Below are 20228 nucleotides of genomic sequence, written 5' to 3' on the forward strand. Positions count from 1 at the left end.
AGGCAATTCACAAACAAAAAAAAATGATTTTAAAATGTATATATAGGTACACAAAAAAATTGGTAAATAAATATGTAAATGTTGTAAGCACATTGTGTGTATGTGCAGTTTGGTAAGATGGGAAAATATAGAATAGATGATCAAGATGTATTTTTTTTTAATTATTTTTCACTGGTTAGTTTAGAATTAATTTGATGGGGTATATCACTTTTCCAATTATTTATTTTTTATGACTTATTCTTTTTTTTATTGCATTTAAAAAGTAATATCGAAAGAATTTCCACACGAGCATTTAGATGATATATTTTGAATATTTTCAATTATGAATTTTTTTGAAATAAGGTTACTTATATAATGTATTTTACTGCCTTTTAAAATATCACAAGCTTCTTTATTAATTATTACAACAAACTCTTTGTCATATGCAATTATATCTTTTTCATTTATATTATTTTTATCTATTAGTGAGAAGAAGTATTGAAAACCTGAGCATCCTCCTGCTTCGACTTGAACTTTTAAAGCTTTTTTATTATCGTATTTTTTATTTATTTCTTCCATTTTATTAATAGCTTCATTACTAACATGTAAAATGGGGTTCTTCACAGATGTTTCTTTATTCTCTTTTTCAACTTGATCAATTCTTTTATTTATTTCATTTTTATTGTAAATACTGTTATTACTTATGTTGTTATCATTTATAATACGATTTCTTTCTACTGTTTGAGAATAAAATTGAATTCTTTTGAAAGTATGTCCCAAATGGGTAGCACAACAGGCCCACTTGTTGTAGTATGGACTATGCTTCCGAATTATATATCTATACATTTTGATTAATTCAATCATATTCTATAATATTCAAATTGATATTGTAAAAATCCATAACCCTAAATTTGATGATATTTTTCTCGTATAATTTTTTTCATTTTTTTAAAAGAAAATGTGATAATGGCTAGCATCAGTTTTGTACCCCTTCTCTTGTCACTGCAAAAGATGAAGTCTCATTTTTATATTTCATAAGCATTATTCAAATAAATAAACATATGTTTATGTATAGAGAATGCTACTTGGAAAGTATGACACAAAGCAATGATGAATTTTCCAGGGCTTTCCCACTTTATAACAAAATTTGGATGGCCATTTAGTTGGTCACTATATATTAATACTTTGTTATAAATAAAATTAAAAAAATTATAAATAAAAATAAAATTAGAGATACGTTTCAATAATTTTACATAAAAAAAATATACAACGTCCTTAAAATATTGAATTGGTCATATTTTATTTTATTACGTTTTAAAATTATATTTTTTTAAAGCAATATGGGACACCAAATAGTGTGAAAAATTTGCAAAAAAAATTATATATATATACAAATATATAATACTATTTAATTTAATTTGGAGAATTAACTATTTTTCTCAAAACAAGTAATATCATGTATTCAAAATATTTTATTATAATTTTTTCACAAATATTATATATACATGTGTGCATCCCTATATGTTTGCATTAATTATGCATTTTTTATTTTAACAAAATAAGGATAATATAAAATTTGTGTGCAAAATGAAGCTTAAAATTTAGCCTATTTTATTGTTAAAATAGTTTATATTTTTATGCCATTTTAAGCCGTATAATTATGCGATTTTTTTGGGAATAAAATAAGCTAATTAGTTGTGTAGGATTAAATTGTGGTTGCATGAGAGTTGAAAATTTGGTGTGCATGTTTTTTTTCCTGCCCATTTTAATATCCCATTTTTTTAAATTTTCGATTTATTATTATGAGAATAAACATTTCCAATTGCATGTACATTTGTATGCTCTCGTTTTTAATTGAAGAGACAGATGAACAAAAATAAGATTAATATTATTTATTAGATCTATTTAAAACATATAATAAAATACAAAAAAGTCCATGATAATTAGTTAATACATATGCATGTACGACATATAAATAATGAATATTGTGGTGACGGTGTCATAAACTTTTTTAATGTATTTACCTCTTTTTCATGACAACATGAGAGGTTATAAAAAGAAATAAAAATGGAAAAAATAAAATCCTCAAAAAAGATACTATTTATACATATATATGATATACTATTTTTGATGTGTCTACTATGCTAACCTTTTCATAAGGAAACAGTTTCAATCACATTCCACAATAAATGCATTTATAATTTGGTGCATTCCTACTTAGGCATTCTCCGATAACTGTACTATGCATACATGTGTCGATATGTTTTTCACAATTTTCTCGACATATATTATCTAAATTCGTATCCATTGAATAGGTTCGGAGGCACGAGAACTCCTCCATGTACTCGTTTTTCCCTGAAAAATTATGAAAATTATGAAAATTATGAAAATTATGAAAAATGACAAAATAAGCAAACGGACAGACACCATGCATTACACTTTTGGTGCTCACTTTTCGAATAGATATTCCTTTTGTATACAAAGTTGCCTATCGTCACGGTTAAATCCGTTTGGAAAATTCTTCTTAGCCTATTTCGATGGTTAATTATATCGTTAGGATCAAATCTTCGATTATTATTCATACTTGGATAAGCAGGATCATATTCCGAATCTCTAAAAGGGGGATGTCGATCATTATTTTGTCTATCATTATTATCTATTGGATTATAATCTGGATTATAGTATGGATTAACATAATCGTTTTGATTATTATTTGATGGATCTACTGTCCTAGGATTAATATCATATGGATCATCATAACTATTTGGAGTTACTTTTCTATTTCTATCTCTTTGGCTAGTTTTATTTTTTTTATTTTTAGTAAAATCGGAATGATTATATCTTATTTTTACATCAGTAGATGACATATCATTAGGTAAAGGTTTTGAAATATTATTTTCTGTCATTTTTAATAATAATGGAAATGCATTAAATAAAACTCTACCATTACAATTTCTTGGACCATACATATCCATTTTAAAATTTCCATTATCACCCCATCGTGAACCCCAACTATTTCTTATTAACCAATAAGAACTTTTTTCTCCGGAACTTTTTATATAATCGCCAAAACCAATTAAAACTAATGCATGATCAGGTGCTTCACCATATTCACAATTCATCATAACTTGTTCACCATCATGATCGAAACTTAATTTTTTTGAAATCTCCATAGAAACAAATATAGCACCTTGTTCAATTATATAATCTTTTAAAATATTGATTAATTCATTTGTCTTACCTGCTTGTGTATAATCTAGAAAAGATATTTTAAAATATCCTTTGTATATATAGCCATTCAAGATTTTATCTAATGCGGTTACGCCATTCCATAAATTTCCCCATGTACTAACTTCAGTAGGACAATCCCCACCTTTTATTGGTTCATTATATGGAACATCAAAAGAAGTTGGAAGCATTTTAGATAAATCTAAAATTTCTATATATGATGAAAGATGTCCACCTTCATGACATATATTATCATTATAATGCCCAAACACTGGAGGTTCTTCGTCTACCAAATATTTGTTTTTACACAAGGTTACATACTTTATTGAAGGTTCTGCGAACCCGAGTCCCTTTCTGCATCTAAATGCAGATATCGTAGTTGAAGATGCAAAGGCCCAGCAATTTCCGCTAAAAGGAAAACAAAACAAAGGTGAAAGAAAAATGAAGTGATCATTTGGAAAGAATGTAAAAAATGGTTATTAACTATTTATAGATTATTTTTCTTTTGTTACCATGTTCCCTGATTGAGAGGTCTTATATTATGTTCACACTCATTCGGATCAGCAAATCGATTACAGTATTTTCTGTTGCATTTTGAGTTAGGATTATATAACGAGTTCATTAATGAACTATGTTTATGTGGTTTAAATAATTTTTTTTCTGGTATTACACCTACTGAAGGGATTTCAGCATTTTCTTTGTATCCTAATCTATCTTGAACCCATTCTGCTGGGTTTTGAAAACAAAGCGCTGGATTTTTTAATGCATTTCGCATATGCTCCATATTATCATTAGCATGAATAAACATTTGTATAATATGTTGTATATGAGTTTCTACATGTTCAGCATCTGTTTGATCATGTTTTTCTGCATTTTCATAATTATCCTTAAAATTTAAATACAAACATAAATTATCTATCTTCGTTTTATAATCATCATCCATACTGCCTGCATCTGTTGTTTTATTCTTGTATCTCAACATGGCTATATCTAATATGCTGGACACTAATCCATCTAAGCTGTCCTCTGAAATGCTATCTTGTAAGCTCTGCATAAAGTGTAACCCAAAAATGTATGAGTAATCATGTAAGCATGTATGTTAATAAAGCGAGACTCAATTCACTTCTTTTATTGCTCAAAGTTAATAACCGTTTTAAATTACATATTTTATTATTTATAATTTTAATTTTTTACTTCATCCTTTAGCTCCAAAAGTGCATTATTTTCTTTGTTGTTGAAAAGGCTTCCTAAAAATGAAAAAAATAATAGAATAATTAAGGATTGTGCAAAGCCACCAAGGTAGATAATACCCCCTTGACATAAATGTATGTATGTGTGCATTCATTGCACCACATTTCGTTTTTATTTTTGTTACATACCTTCCTGTCTTATGCATTGTCTAGTATTATAGTAGCTTTCTTCACAAGCTATACATTTTTGTAAATTACTTGTTCCAGATAAAAAACAATTTCTTATGATTACGTGGCATATCTTACAATGCTGTTTTCCAAAGCAACTTATTACAATTTTTGATTTCGCTATATTTAAAAAAAAAAATACATTCATGTGTGCATATACATTTTATGCATTGGGCTGTTTTAGTTTTGGTGATGAATCGGTTCATTATTAGTATGTGTAATTAATTAGGTATAAGTACAAAATAAAGCTAGTGAATACATAATTTGTATGTTTATATTAATATAGAGGATCCATACCTTGTTTTATCAGATTGATAAACAAACTTATCAAAAGAAAATATTTAATTTTATATGTTTTCATATTTCGTTAATTTTAAAAGTTTGCCTTTTTGTATACATACTATACTTATAGATGTATTTGAAGACTGGTAGTTACAATTAAATAAGTGTGTTTTTTTCACTTCTTACTTTTTGTAAAATAACATTTATTTTTATAAGTTCTTTACGAATAGAATGTAACATAAATGATGTTTTGTTTTTTCTATATATTAAGAACACACATTTTGAATATAATAATATGCATAAATATATGAATATATTATTAGCAAATATATTATAAATAAATATATATATGTTCATTTCATAGATGTAAAAATTTGTTAAATTTACAAATCGAAAAGCCCATGCATAATAAATAAAAAATGGAAAACAAACATATTTTTATAATTTCTTACAACAGAACAATGCTAAGCTTGTTTTTAAATTCTGAACGTTCATAAAATTTTATATAGATACAAATAATACATTTATATTTACACATCAATTAATAAAATTTGAACCAAGCCCAATGATAACTACAGTCATGCATATATATGATAAATTATGTCTAAGACATTTTTTTTTTTGCATGTAGCTCTAAAATTCAATTAAATAAAAAAATATATTCATTTAATGAAACCTTTTTTTATTCATCATTTTTATTATAAACTATATATTTTAATTGATAAAAAAATTATAAACATAATATTAAAGTTTTTTATTTTTGTAAATTCTATTAAAAATTTTAATGGTTTAGCTATGAAAAAATATAGCTACCATTTTTTTATTTTAATCATTAAACATAAATACGTATAATGAGCATATGGATACAAATTTGCAATTTGAAAAAAAGTACAATCATAAAAACAACCACATATAGTTTCATCTGTTGAAGCAGAGGATGGCTGTCTATGCATGCCCATTTGTACGTAAAGATATTGTATGATGCTTTTTTTAATTTGAAATTATTTTTTACATAATTGTTAATACTATTTTAAAAATGAGGTAAATAAAAAAATGTTCTTTGCAGAAATATACACACCATTTAATCATTAAAATTAAGTGTGTGATATTCCATATTTTGAAATGAATAAAAATTTGTTATGAAATATCTAAATAAAAGAATAATATAATTACCTACCATATACGAAATAAGCATATACAGGCATGTATATTTTTATGTACATAGGTAAGGGGTTTACATATAGACATTGTTGAAAATTTTGGTTGCAAAAAAAGTATAAGATATAGAAAATAATAAATTGTTCATAAAATTTATATTTATTTCTGAACAAGCAAGCTAGTTATAATAAAAATGTATAAATAAGTAATTTTGATTTAACAAAATTGGTATGATCATATTTATATACCTTTAGAAGTTTCCTATTCACATATTTTTATATGTTACAGAAAAAGCAGTCTTCAGCAGAATATAAGGTTGTCAAACAAAATCCAGGAGAAGGATGATTTTTACAGGTACTCCAGTTTTCTAAACAAAATGATTTACATTCATTTTTATTTTTTAAACCGATACTTTGTACTCTTGAGCAATTATGTTCCTGTTCTATTTCAAGGATATCATCATATTTTATAAAAGATGTTTGTGTTTGATTATTTTTAACATATTTCAAAACATGTGTAACATCTAATTTTTTCTGAATCGAAGTATTTTTCGAGGAAGGAGTAGATACATCATTGGTATCTTCACTATAGACATCATCATTAGTATTCACTTGGTTATCAGTTTGACCCGATATTGAAATATCTTTGTTATAGTTATTTAGTTCTTCTTTAGCATAAAATTCGTCCCATCGTTTATTATAATTACTATAGAATAGATTTGTAAAAAAAGCAGGAATATGCTTAGCGAAATAATTGTAAACTTGATTATCTTTTTGTGGGGCCTCAATTTCACCTAAATCTAATTTAAAAATGACAACTGTGTGAATAAAGTTATATTTACAATGTCTTGGTCCATACATATCAACTTTAAAATTTCCTTCATCCCCCCAATAATAACCCCAACTATTTCTTATTAACCAGTAAGATCTTTTTTGTCCTTTCTCACTTATATAATTACCATATCCAATAATTGCTGCTGCATGATCAGCATCATCATCATCGTCACCACATAAGTTATGAATTATCTTTCCATTAAAATCGTAATCTATTACATTATTTGTTTTAATATAAATAATAACAGACCCTTTATTTCTTACTTCATTTTTTATTATTTGTATATATGTATCTAAATCATCTTGATAATTTGAACTCGATAAAGCAATAAAACCATATGAACTCGTAAAATCGACTGACCTTGATTTGTAATATAATAATTTATTATTACCCCATAAGTTGGTCCAACTATTTTTGGGGGATGGACATGAACCTCCGACACGATAGTAAGAATATGGATAATCAGATTCTAAAGGCAAATGTTTTTTATCATGTAAAATTTGTAAAAATTCGACTGGATTTGAACCAACATCACATATTTCTTCTTTATCTCTTTCTGAACAGTTGGCTACATAAAGTGCTGAACTTCTATAATGACCATATCCTCTCATGCATCTAATAGTTTCTAAATGTAATTTAGATGCAAATACCCAGCATACACCACATTCTCCTTGTTCTTCTACTTCTATATTAGACATACAACTAGTTTTATCTTGCCATCTATCACAATAATCTTTATTACAATATCTACTACTATTAAAATAGGCTGATGTTAATTTTTTATTTGATGAATTTTTTAGATTCACTATTTCATTTTCATTGTCAGATTCGTTTTCTATTATATCATTACCAACTGCTTCTGTATTTTCTTCATTATATTTTTCGTTTAAAATATTTTTTATTTTTGGGTTGTCTGGATTATTATATGGATTTACATCATGTTCTTTTGATATGACTAAACCTCTTTTCTTAATTATCCATTCATTTACATTTTTTATACAGATTGCTGGATTTTTAAGTTTTTCATATAATATATATATATTTTCATTAGTATGTGTATTAAGTAACCTTACTAAATTATTAAATGCTTCTACTTCGCTAGCTATTTCATGAACCTCTAATGTACCACTTTTATCTACCTTCTTTAAAATATCACAATAATTTTTTAAGTCTATTCGTAAATCTGCATCTAATTCTTTTATATCTGTTATCATTTCTTTATTACATCTGCTACCATCACAATAGTCTGAATCATTAGTAAACATTTTTTTTAATATTTTATAAATACTTTCTTTTAACATATATTCATCTGAATTTTCATCGGATTCATCTTCTCCTTTTATTATAGTATCTTTATTTATTTTATCTTTTGATTCGCTAGAAATATAATTAAAACATTCATCATCACTTGGATATTTTTGAGCTAGCAATGTACAATGATAGCAACTCTCAATATTTAGACTTCCTCCCAAAAAACAGTTAGCTGAAATTGCACTACATTTTTCTGAAAAAAAAAATGAAAATATTAAATAATGAAATATCATTGGTTACATTTCATAAAGGCATCCACATGATTATGCGCGGTGCTTACCTGGAATGTTTTTGTCTATGTCATAAGTTTTGCTTTCAATTATTTTTTCTTCCGCATTTGCTGTGAATATTTGAATAGATGTGGGCTCTTTAGATAAATCCGGAAGCCTGAATTGTTTAACATCCTTTTTATGTCCTGTTTAAATGTAGAAGTGGAAAATGGTGTGATATTATGTGATATGAAAATGGTGTTTATTTTGTTTACTTTTTATTTTATAATTATTGCTTACCTTGATCAGTCTCATTAGTTTGTGTTTTCCATTTTATTTTTAGAATATCGTCTTTGATTTTGGCAGAGAACTTAAAAGTATCATTTTTTTTATTATCACATTTATTATTTAAACTGTTTAAATTTATGGAACTGGTTACACCATTTTCAGATTCTATTTTTATTATACCCTCTGAAAATGTAACATAAATCCAAACATAAGGAGAAAAATATATTCTGAAATCTTCATTACATGTTCCAGTTACTTTAATTCCTTTACCATCCTTTGATAAAGATGATTTTATTGATGTTTTCACATCTGGTGTTTCACTATTTGAAGATTCACTGTTTGTATTGTTGTTCGATTGATTTTCTGACAAGTCAGAAGAAGTGCTTATCCCATTTTCTAATCCATCATGTGAATTTTTGTTTGATATGTCATTATTATTTTGCACATTTGGATCCCCCTTATTTATTATATCATTTGGTGTGTTTGGGGGTTGCGTTTTAATCTCGTGTACATTTATAGTAAATATTGCACCTGCACAAAATAATAAAAAAAAAATTAATTATTATAGCAAGTGTAAAATTAGGCAAATAGGAGACTAGGGTAGTATGAAATATTAAGAGAAAATAACGAACAAATTTTGTGCAAAGATAGATGGTTTTAGGTGAAATTGCCTAAACCGGTCTTATTTTATTTTTTCTAGCCATTTTTATTTAGCTAGCTATTTTCACTTTTTGTTGTTATTTGTTTACATACATGATACTAAAAGAAGGTAAAGGCGAGAATTCATTTTGCTACAATAGTTTTAATCTAGAAACATTCCACTTCAATATGTTCATAATTATTATTTCATATTTTTAGATACTTGTATTATATATTTTTTTTTGGTTGACATATTAAAAGATTTTTAAGCTAGCGAAAAAAAAGAAAAAATGTGATAAAGGAAAAAAATTGAAAAAAGTAAAAAAAGAGAAAAAAATGAAAATAAAAAAAAGGGAAAATAGGATAGTAAGATATACATATAGTATACACATATTTTTTTTAGTGCATTACACATTCTAAGGATATTGCACACAAAATATATTTAAATATTATAGTAAATATATTCGGTATGTAACCATATTATTTATTAAATAAAGAATAATTCTAATATAATAATATGTTCGCATCGAGATTGTGTGTTACATATTTGTGATAATATAAATCCATATATTTGTATATTAAATAAATATAGTATTATACTTTCTATTATTGGCATTTCATTTTTTTCCACTGATAATATTTTACACTTTTAAGTAATATGCCAAATTTAATGGGGTATAAAAAATGATATAAAAAAATAAAAAGGCATCATAATATTTTCTCTTTTTTCTCTTCTTTCTCTTTCTCTTTTTTTAGCATTTAAAAGATATTAAAATATATTTCAGTGTGAAATATATTAATAAGAAGTGTTTTGTCAAAATTAAGTGGTGAGGAAAATAATTAAAAAGGTGTGTAATTAAAAGAATAAACAATATATATTTAAAAATAATTTAAAAAAAAAAGTAATCACATATATAATACATTTAAATATTGAACGCATTTTATTAACGCCAAAAATAATATCTATATGAAACATATGTAAGCTCAAAGACGAATAAAAAAATAAAATACAAAAATCAAAACAATATAATCATAAATTTTAAGAAATTCATTATACATACTCAAAAAAAAAAAAAAAAAAATAATAGTTTCCAATAAAGTCATAGAATTTATTGTACAAGCATTAAATTTTCTCTAAATGCTTGTGTATACTAAACATATTTATATATGTACATGCCCCATAAAATTGGTTTATTCACTGTATATATATATCATATATACATATATACATATTTGCACACACCTAAACAAATTTTTATACATAACAGAAAAGACAGCTGCTTTTTCCTGCTAATGCGGTTAAGCAATATCCTGGTGAATAATGTTTTTTGCATCGTTCCCAATTTTCCTCACAGAATTGTTTACATTCATTAACTTTTTTAGGATCGTTTGATGATGATCTTGCACATGCGTAATCGTGTTTGGTATCATTTAGATTATCATATTTAACTAATCCTCTTGTCATTTTGTAATTTTCGATATGTTTTAATATGTGAAGTATTTGGATCGTTTTCTCAATTGTTGCAATGTTTGGAGTGGGTGAATCTACAGGGGCAGGGATTGAAGTAGCTGCTTCTGGGGATGATACTGGATTTTCGCTACCACCAGATTGAGGTTGCGACTCTTCGGAGCCATTTTCGGAGCTATCGCCGGAGCTATCGTCGGAAGTTTCAGATTCGCCACTAACATCTGCATTGTCATAATCTCTGTCATTTTCGTCATCACTTTTTGCTTCATGTCCTTCGTAGTTGTTGTAATAAAGACTGTGATAAAAGTTTGAACTGAGTTGTGGGAAATACGATTTTTTATTTTCATCAATGGATTGATCTTTATTTTTGATACCTCCATGATTATCTGGTTCCATATCAATTTTAAATACTATAGCAGTATGGATAAAGTTATGTACACAATCATCTGGACCTAAAACATCAACTTTGAAGTTACCTTCATGTCCCCAATAATAACCCCAACTGTTTCTTATTAACCAGTAAGTTCTTTTTTCTCCTTTGTCACTTATATAATTACCATATCCAATAATATTTACAGCATGATCAGGATGGCTATCACCACAAATGTTACTTATATATCTACCATTAAAATCATAATCTATAACATCTTTGGTTTTAATATAAGCTATAACAGATCCTTTATTACGTATTTCTCTTTTAACTATATCAATAAATACATCCATATTTTTAGCAAAATAGCGACTGTTATATACTATATATCCTCTATGTTTGATAAATTGACCATACATATTATTATATAACAATTTAGTATTACCCCATATGTTTGTCCAGTGCTCTTCTGGTCTTGGGCATGTATCTGATACGTTTTTCCATAAATATGGATAATTAGATTCTAGAGGTAAAAATCTATTTTTTTCTAAAATTTTTAAAAATTCTAATGGATTTGAACCTTCATTACAAACTTGTTCTCCTTTTCTTTCTGAGCAATTGGCTACATAAAGTGCTGAACCTCTATTATGACCAAATCCTCTCATACATCTAATAGTTTCTAAATGTAATTTAGATGCAAATAACCAGCATAAGGAACAATTTCCTTGTTCTTCTACATCTATATTAGATATACAGCTAGTTTTATCTTGCCATCTATCACAATAATCATAATTACAATATTTGCTACTATTAAAGTATGGAGATTTTAATTTGGCATGTTTAATAGCTAAAGACATATCAATAATACCATCTTTATCAACAACATCTTCATCTTGATCATTATCAAATAAATCTAAAAGATTTACTTTATCATCTGGATCTTCTTCATAGAATCCTTCACTTTGTGCTGATGCAAATTGTTCTGTAGTTTCTTCAGGTAATATTAAACCTCTTTTTTTCTCAGCCCATGTATTTACATCTTTAAGACACATAGCAGTATTTCTCAATTTTTTATATAAATTAAGTTTAGTTTCACCTTCATTAGTTTTTAAAAATCTTAATAAGTTATTAAATACATCCATCTCATCACCCATTTCAACATTTTCTAAAGTTTTTTGTGTATCTAATCCTTTTAATAATTTACAATAGTTATATAATTCAACTTTAATAACATCATCAAAATCGTCTATTGTAATTAAACCTAATTTTTTTGTTTTTAAATCCACTTTATAAAATTTACTTAATAAAATATCAATGGATTCTATTAAGTCAATTTCTTTATTATCTTCATCACTTTGAGCTGTTATTTTTATATCATTTAAATTTTCTTTCATATCAGAAGGTAAATATTTAAAACACTCGTCGGAGGGTTTAGCATTTTGTACTAGCAATTTGCATTTGAAGCAGTTCTCGATATTTACATTTCCATTTAAAAAGCAGTCCATGGAAATTTTAGAGCATTTCTCTAAAAGGGTATAGAAAAATTGAAGAAAAATTGAAGAAAATATCATTATTAAAAAGGGGGACTATGCATGTAGCTATCTCATATTTTACACCATTTTAACGTACCTGGAATGGCATTTTTTAATACATAATTTTTAGTTTCAAGAATGCCTTCTTTTGTGTTTGCCTTGTAAACTTGTATGGAAGTAAATGGGCGATCCAATTGTGGCAATCTGTATTTTCTAACGTCGACAACTGCAGATAATGTGAAAAAAAACGTAAAAAATGTTGTAATGTGATAAAAATTAGATGTATAAAGAATCGCTATATTTTGCACGTATCAAATAGAACCCATTTTTGTGTAAAATTTGTTTATATTTATTTTTAAATTTACCTTGTGGTGAACTTGGTTCCTCAGAAACAGAAGAAAGTATTTGCTTGCTAACGACATCATTTGCAAATAAATCAGCTGGTGGAACAAATACTTTCCATTTAAGTGTAAGTATATTATCTTTAACGTAAGAAATAAATGCAAAAGCTTTTCCTGGTACACATTTATTTCTTATAGGATGTTGATGTTCAAAATCTATTCTCACTCTTTCAAAAAATGGTTCGATTTGAATAATCGAAAATTTTGTTAAACCATATAATAACAAATGTGGAGAAAATTGGACTCTGAAATATACACCACATAAACCTATAACTTTTACACCATCATAATTTTTCATTAAATATGATTCCATATCTGTTATGTCATTAACTTTTTTTGTTTCTGGCACTTGAGGTTGTGGAGATCGCCTAGACCTTTTATTTGGTTCCCCTTGTTTTTGTGTATTTAGGTCGGTTGCGTCTTGTGAAACTTTGGGTGTTTCAGATTCAGGCTCTTTTGCGGGTGGTGATGCAGGGTCTTCTGCGGGTTTTGGTGCTGGATCGCCACTTGGTTTTTCTGATAATGATTCTGGTTCACCTTTGGATGTTGGTAATGATTCTTGTTCTGTTTCCTTTTTTGTTTGTTCATCTGTGGTATCTTCTGAGGGGAGTGATGCTGGATCTTGATTTTCTTTTTTCTCTCCTTTTTGATCTCCTGCAGATGGTAATGAAGCATCGCCAGTTGATGAATCTGGGCCGGTTATTACTGCAGGACCGTCGTTGGTTGTTATCCCTGATTTTTCTACAGATTGTGAGCCTGAATCTTTTTGAGTAGTTGGTGCTGGTTCCTTTGGTGTGGTTGGTTCAGATTCTTTAGGGGTGGTTGGTTCAGGTTCTTTAGGGGTGGTTGGTTCAGGTTCTTTAGGAGTAGTTGGTGCTGGTTCCTTTGGAGTTGTTGGTGCCGGCTCTTTAGGAGTAGTTGGTGCTGACTCTTTTGGAGGTTGGTCTGAATCTTGGCTATCTGTCGAACCAGGAACTTGATCAGTATTAGAACTTCCTTGTTCCCCCTTTCCAGTTTGACCATCACCAGTTTTGATATCACCACTTCCACCAGGTAAAGTTTCACCGTCACTGCCACCGCCACCGCTACCACCATCGCCAACAGTTACACCGCCATCAGATACATCGCCCCCTGAAGAAGGTAGGTCAACTACATCGTCCGATATAACATTGTTACATAATAAAAGGCCTATAAAATAAAAATAGATAATGAGGGTAAAATATAAATTTTCGATTTTAGAAAAATGAAAAGAGTGTCATTCATTTAGCAATTGTAAAATGTAAATTGGTGGTCTATTTTAAATGTTATAATTAATTTTATTATTTTTTGTTTCTTACATATAATAAACACAATTGATGAAAGCCTTGCCATTTTCTCTTTATATTATCATTGACATAAAAAAAAATTTTCCTTCTTTTTCTTCTCGCTCACACAAATTGTTATTACATTTATGTAATTAATATAATTCTCCTATTGTGTAATAATAAATATTATTATTTTCCCTTATCTTTTAAAGTACTATAAATCCAAATTACTTTACATAAAAAAAATTCAAATATAATATTTATATTTCTTAACGCATTATATCTTTTTCAACTTAAATATAAATCATTTTATATTAGTCATACAAAAAACAAAAAAAAATTCGAAAATCATAATGGAAAAGTTGTTATATAAATATATATTGCTTTACTATATATGGAGAATGTCAAAAATCATGACTGCCATTTATTATAAAAAAACAAAATTATAATTTATTATTATTTATTATTATGTAATTTACATTTTTTATATTTTCCGGTTTCGTTTTTTTTATATTTATTTATTAATTTCAATTTTTTTATCACACTAAAATATTTATCTCGGGAATTTTTTTTTGATCGTCACATTTTTTATTTTCATTACTTAAAAAAATTTTCCTTTTTAAAACCTATAAAATATTTTTATAAAAAAAGAAACAAATAATTATATTTTATTTATTTCCATTATCAATATTTTTTTTTTGTAAAATTAATGGAAAATAAAAAAAAAAAAAAAAATTTTCAACCCCATAAATAAGTAAGCAAGCTGCTATACTATCACCAATGAAATATAACTTTATTTTATTTTGTCTTTGCAAAAATATAATAATAATTTTTTATTCTCCATAGTTGTATACCCATAAACTGGTTATAGTACAACACAAATAAATTATTATAAAACAGTGTGTCCATAATTATTTAACAATAATATAATAATAATAATAATAATAATAATAATAATAATAATAATAAATTTTAAAATGTGCAAAATTAACTGAGATTATGGCATACCTTTATTACCATTTTATTATTATTTTCTCAAACATTCCAATAAATTTATTTTTATTTTTTCAAATATAATAAATTAAAAACATACGAAATATTTTTTTAAAATTAATATTAATTTATATTTAACGTTCTAATTAAATGCCTAAAATAGTATGCATTCAATTTGGGTAGAGTTTTATTAAAAAAATTATGTAGCACATTAAGAACACAATCACATATATATATACATAAAATTTTTACAATCTATTAATAAAATATACATTTTTTTTTTAAATAATATCACAATTCTATAAAAATAATTACTAGACATAAAAAAAAAAAACAATAGCTTTTATATCGCCATATTAATTGCACATATATATATTACTATAAATATTATACACTTAAATATTTATGCAATTTTTAGACAGCGCAAAAGTTACATACGTTGTCACCTTTTAATTTATTTAAACAGTATCCTGGGTATAAATCGAAATAACAATCATCCCAATTATTGTTACAGAATGCAACACATTCTTCTTTTTTAGTTGGATCGGTACTCATGGCTCTTGCACATGAATGTTGTCCCATTTCGGTGTATGTACCATATTTCAATAAGCTTGTTTGAACTTTTTTGTTTCTAACAACTTTTAAAACATGGAAAACTTCGGTGTTTTGAGTAGCATCGGCTTCGGTCTCAGTTACAGCTTGATCAGCTTGTTCTCCATTGCTACCTGGGGTTGGATTAGATGGATCTTGTGTGACACCTGAAGCTGGATTGGATGGACTTTGTGGGCCAGCTGGAGCTTGAGGTGTTGGTCCTGATGCGCCAGTTGGAACTGAAGGTGATTGTCCTGCTGAACTATCTGTAACTTTATTAGTTTGTCCATCTGTGCCAGCTACAGCTGGAGTTTCTTTACCTGTTGCGCTTGTTCCAGATTCGCCAGTTTTTGTTTTTCCTCCTGCATCTGATCCAGATTCGCTATTAGCTGTGGTAACTTTTGTTGTATCAGTAGTTGATCCAGATTGATTGTTTTTTCCTGGTGCTTCTGGTTCGGCTTGTCCGTAGATGGCTGCGTCATCTGATACTTCACCATGAGTTTTGTTGACATGATTGTAGTAAAGATTTTTGTAAAAACTTGGAGAGGTCTTTAAGTAATAATTGTAGATAGGAGCTTCATTGGTGTTTTTAGCAACAACTGGTAAATCAAGATCGAAAACAAGTGCAGTATGGATGAAGTTATCTTCACAATCTTCTGGGGTTTCTATATCAACTTTAAAGTTTCCTTCATCGGCCCAGTGTTTACCCCAGCTGTTTCTAACTAGCCAATATGATTTAACTTCATTATTTTCATTAATGTATTTTCCATATCCAATTATGTTTACTGCCATATCTGGAGTAGCAGATCCACATAATTTATGTACTTTGCTTCCATTAAAATCATAACCCATAGAATCGTTAAATTTGACATAAGCAATAACTGATCCTAATTTTTTAATATTATTTTTAACAATGTCAACAAATTCGTTCATGTTAGTTTTATAATTTTTAGATTCATATGATTTATATCCTTTAATTATTGATTTGTTATCTTTGTTTGAGTCTTCTAATTTTACTTTGTCAAATAAATTAACCCATGATTCGTTAGTTTCAGGGCATGCATCACCAACATTTTTATAGTTGTATGGATAGTTAGATTCAGTTGGTAAATAATTATTAGTTTGTAAGATATCTATAAATTCTAATGGGTTTGAACCAGCTAAACATTTATCTTTAGAATCTTTTTTAGAGCAGTTAGCTACATATAAAGCAGATGCACTAGTGTGATCATATCCTTTCATGCAAATAGAAGATTCTAAATGTAATTTAGATGCAAATACCCAAGAGGTAGCACAATTTCCTTGTTCTTCTACATTTATGTTAGATATACAACTAGTTTTATCATTTAATCTGTCACAGAATTCGTTATTACAAAATGCATCTAATTTGTTAGCTAATACAGCAGTAGTAGTAATTGGGTTTCCATCTACTGTTTTAGTTAAATCTACAATACCATCAGGTCCTTCTTCAAATTTTATAGCATTATCTGTTTTTTTTTCAGCATCATCTAATGCTACTGGTAATTTCAAACCTTTTCTGTTGACAACCCATTGTTCTACATCTTTCATACATATAGCTGGATTTTTTAATTTATTAATTAAATATAATTTATTTTCATTTTCATGATTTTTTAATAATTTAGCTAAATTATTAAATATTTCAACACTGTTTCCAACTTTATAATTTTCTAAAGTTCCACTAGTATCTATTTCACTTAATACTTGGCAATAATAAGTTAATTCTTTTTTTAAATCATTGCTTAATTCTTCTTCATCTATCAAAACTTTATTATTATGTTCATCAACTTTATATACACCATTTAATAAATTATTTATAGATTCAACAAGTGCTGTGTTATTCTTTTCAACGTTATCTTCATCACTTTGTGCGGTTGTTAATACTTGAGTATATTCTCTAACTAGAGGAGAAGAATAATTATAACATTCATCAGTTGTTGGAATCTTTTCTGTTAATAAACTGCATGTATAGCATTGTTCAATATCAGTTTGTCCATTTAAAAAGCATTTTGAAGCAACTTGATCACATTTTTCTATAAAAAATGAAGAAAGTTAAAATGGTTACATTTTTAGTTATTCATAAGATTTTTTGTTAAAATATTATGTCTTAAGAAGGATAGACTTACTTGGCATCTCATTTTTTAAGGCATAGTCTTTGCTTCTGATTATAACTTTGTCTTCCTTGTTTAATAATGAATGGACTTGAATAGTTGTCAATGGTGTTGGTAATCGAGGCAATCTGAATTTCTTTACATCTACATGTTCATCTATAAAAAATAAGTTTAAATCATTATAGGCCAATAAAAATGGAAATATATATATGCATAAAAAATACTATAAATATTTTCATATACATTTATCAAATTATATATTTTATCTCAATTTCTTACTTTCATTAGTGTGACCAGTGCAATATTTGCATGAGTTTGATTCTGGGTTAGATGGGAAAACGGACCATTTGATTGTTAATATATCATCTTGAAGGTATACTAACATTTTGTAACGAAGACTGTCGTCTTCTTCATGACATACATTTCCCATTGGAGTTTGTCCAGCAAAAACTGTAATATGTTGACCGAATAAGTTTGAAAAGTTTGCTGATAAATTTATATTGGTATTTTTAGAATCTATGTTAATGTAAATGTATGGTTCTAAAAATATAGCTGCTTCATCACCACATGCACCTGTAACTTTTACACCATTAAAATTTTTTAATAAAGCAGATTCGACTGATCCTGTTTGGACATTTTTAGGTGCTACTACTTGAGTACTATTTGCAGCTGGCTCAGTCACAGATAGAGTTTGACTAGCATCGACATTATCTGTATTTGTTTTCGAGGATGGGTTATCATCTGTTTGTGGTTGAGGTTGAGGTTGAGGTTGAGGTTGAGGTTGGGGTTGGGTTTGATTTTTTGCATCTTGGCCTTGTGATGAAGAAGATGAATCTGTTCCAGTTCCAGATGGATTCTTTGATTTATCTGAAGAAGCAGAAGGATCGGAAGAGTCAGAAGAATTGGAAGAATCAGAAGATTCAGGTGAACTGGGTGATGGGCCTGAACCAGGTGAAGGAAGTGTAGAAGAATCTGGAGAACTTTCAGGAGCTTTATCTTTTTCAGATTCTGGTTGTGATATTTTTTCATTGGTCGTACCTTTTCCAGTTTCCGGAGTTACACCATTAGATCCACCAGTACCTTTACCAGCACCATTTATATGTTTATCGTACTCATGCGTAGAGAACATAGGTTCTGGTACGGGGCGACAATTTATTATGTCATTCCCCAACATAGCATCTGAATAATATAAAAAATATAATATATATGATGAGCATGCATTTTAAAAAAGTGTGTGCGCATAAATTATTTGACGAGCAAAATACTAAGTTATGTAATGATAATATAAAGTTGCACATTTTTATGAAATGAACAAATGGAAGAAAAGAAAACCATAATAATAATGCAACCAATAGTTAGCTAGCTTTTATAATTATTATGGTATCAATTATTTCACTTACATAATAAGAAAATTAAGGGGATACACTTCTTCATTGTGCTATATAAAACAGAGTATAATAGTTATTTATGTACTTTTCCTTTATTTTGTTTTTCTTTATCTTATTTTTAAGAACATAAACTAAATTGATAAAGAATTACTTGTAGTTCTCACTATATCTTATAATGTTTATTATTTTCCTTAAATTATTAATACGTTTTTTTTTGGAAAATATGAAATAACCAAATGATATTTTTTATTTAATATTTTTATATATTCATTTAAAAAATGTGTAACTTTTTGACAAAAAAAAAACAGTTCAAATATTTACACAAAAAAGCAATGTGTGTAAAATAAAAAAATATGAATAACACATTTATATTTCTGTCCAATTTAATAATTATATAAACAGAAAATATAACAAAAAAAAAGACATTTCATTTATTTTACACACACATATAATCCTAATAGGTCGTAATAATCTATCACGGGCAAATATTTAACTTCTCTTAAAAAAAGAAAACGAAAAAAACATATTTTTATGCCCATATCTGTCTAAAATTATATATTTATAAATATGTGAGAAAAGAATAATATACTTTTATACGATTTTTACGACACTCGGTGTAAAAACAGAAAATAACGTATCGACCTAAAAACGGTTCACATTTTTACAACTTAAAGGTAGTGCACTAAACCTTTTCATTATAAATAAA

The 20228-nt window shown here is 27.2% G+C and overlaps 5 protein-coding genes across 5 annotated transcripts; all 5 read right to left on the reverse strand.

Annotated features, from left to right (window-relative positions):
* Positions 1-255: 255 nt before the first annotated feature.
* PCHAS_0306800 (iron-sulfur assembly protein, putative) lies at positions 256-843 on the reverse strand (the record flags this gene model as incomplete). The annotated part of the gene is made up of 1 exon (XM_735381.2): positions 256-843. One exon carries the CDS (start codon positions 841-843, stop codon positions 256-258), a length of 588 nt encoding a protein of 195 aa, XP_740474.2.
* Positions 844-2152: 1309 nt separating this feature from the next.
* On the reverse strand, positions 2153-4986 carry PCHAS_0306900 (egress cysteine protease 1, putative; the record flags this gene model as incomplete). Its single annotated transcript, XM_016799633.1, has 6 exons — positions 2153-2334; positions 2432-3615; positions 3720-4255; positions 4402-4454; positions 4587-4745; positions 4923-4986. 6 exons carry the CDS (start codon positions 4984-4986, stop codon positions 2153-2155), a joined length of 2178 nt encoding a protein of 725 aa, XP_016653175.1.
* A 1354-nt stretch (positions 4987-6340) lies between these two features.
* Positions 6341-9494, reverse strand: PCHAS_0307000 (serine repeat antigen 4, putative; the record flags this gene model as incomplete). The annotated part of the gene is made up of 4 exons (XM_016799638.1): positions 6341-8403; positions 8491-8625; positions 8720-9238; positions 9461-9494. 4 exons carry the CDS (start codon positions 9492-9494, stop codon positions 6341-6343), a joined length of 2751 nt encoding a protein of 916 aa, XP_016653176.1.
* A 1107-nt stretch (positions 9495-10601) lies between these two features.
* PCHAS_0307100 (serine repeat antigen 3, putative) lies at positions 10602-14488 on the reverse strand (the record flags this gene model as incomplete). Its single annotated transcript, XM_016799640.1, has 4 exons — positions 10602-12709; positions 12814-12942; positions 13082-14305; positions 14455-14488. The coding sequence occupies 4 exons, from the start codon at positions 14486-14488 to the stop codon at positions 10602-10604; spliced, it is 3495 nt and encodes a 1164-aa protein (XP_016653177.1).
* Positions 14489-15828: 1340 nt separating this feature from the next.
* On the reverse strand, positions 15829-19568 carry PCHAS_0307200 (serine repeat antigen 2, putative; the record flags this gene model as incomplete). The annotated part of the gene is made up of 4 exons (XM_016799646.1): positions 15829-18056; positions 18150-18290; positions 18414-19313; positions 19535-19568. 4 exons carry the CDS (start codon positions 19566-19568, stop codon positions 15829-15831), a joined length of 3303 nt encoding a protein of 1100 aa, XP_016653178.1.
* Positions 19569-20228: the final 660 nt, after the last annotated feature.

Source organism: Plasmodium chabaudi, assembly GCF_900002335.3.
Source record: "Plasmodium chabaudi chabaudi strain AS genome assembly, chromosome: 3".
NCBI classification, from domain to species: domain Eukaryota; phylum Apicomplexa; class Aconoidasida; order Haemosporida; family Plasmodiidae; genus Plasmodium; species Plasmodium chabaudi.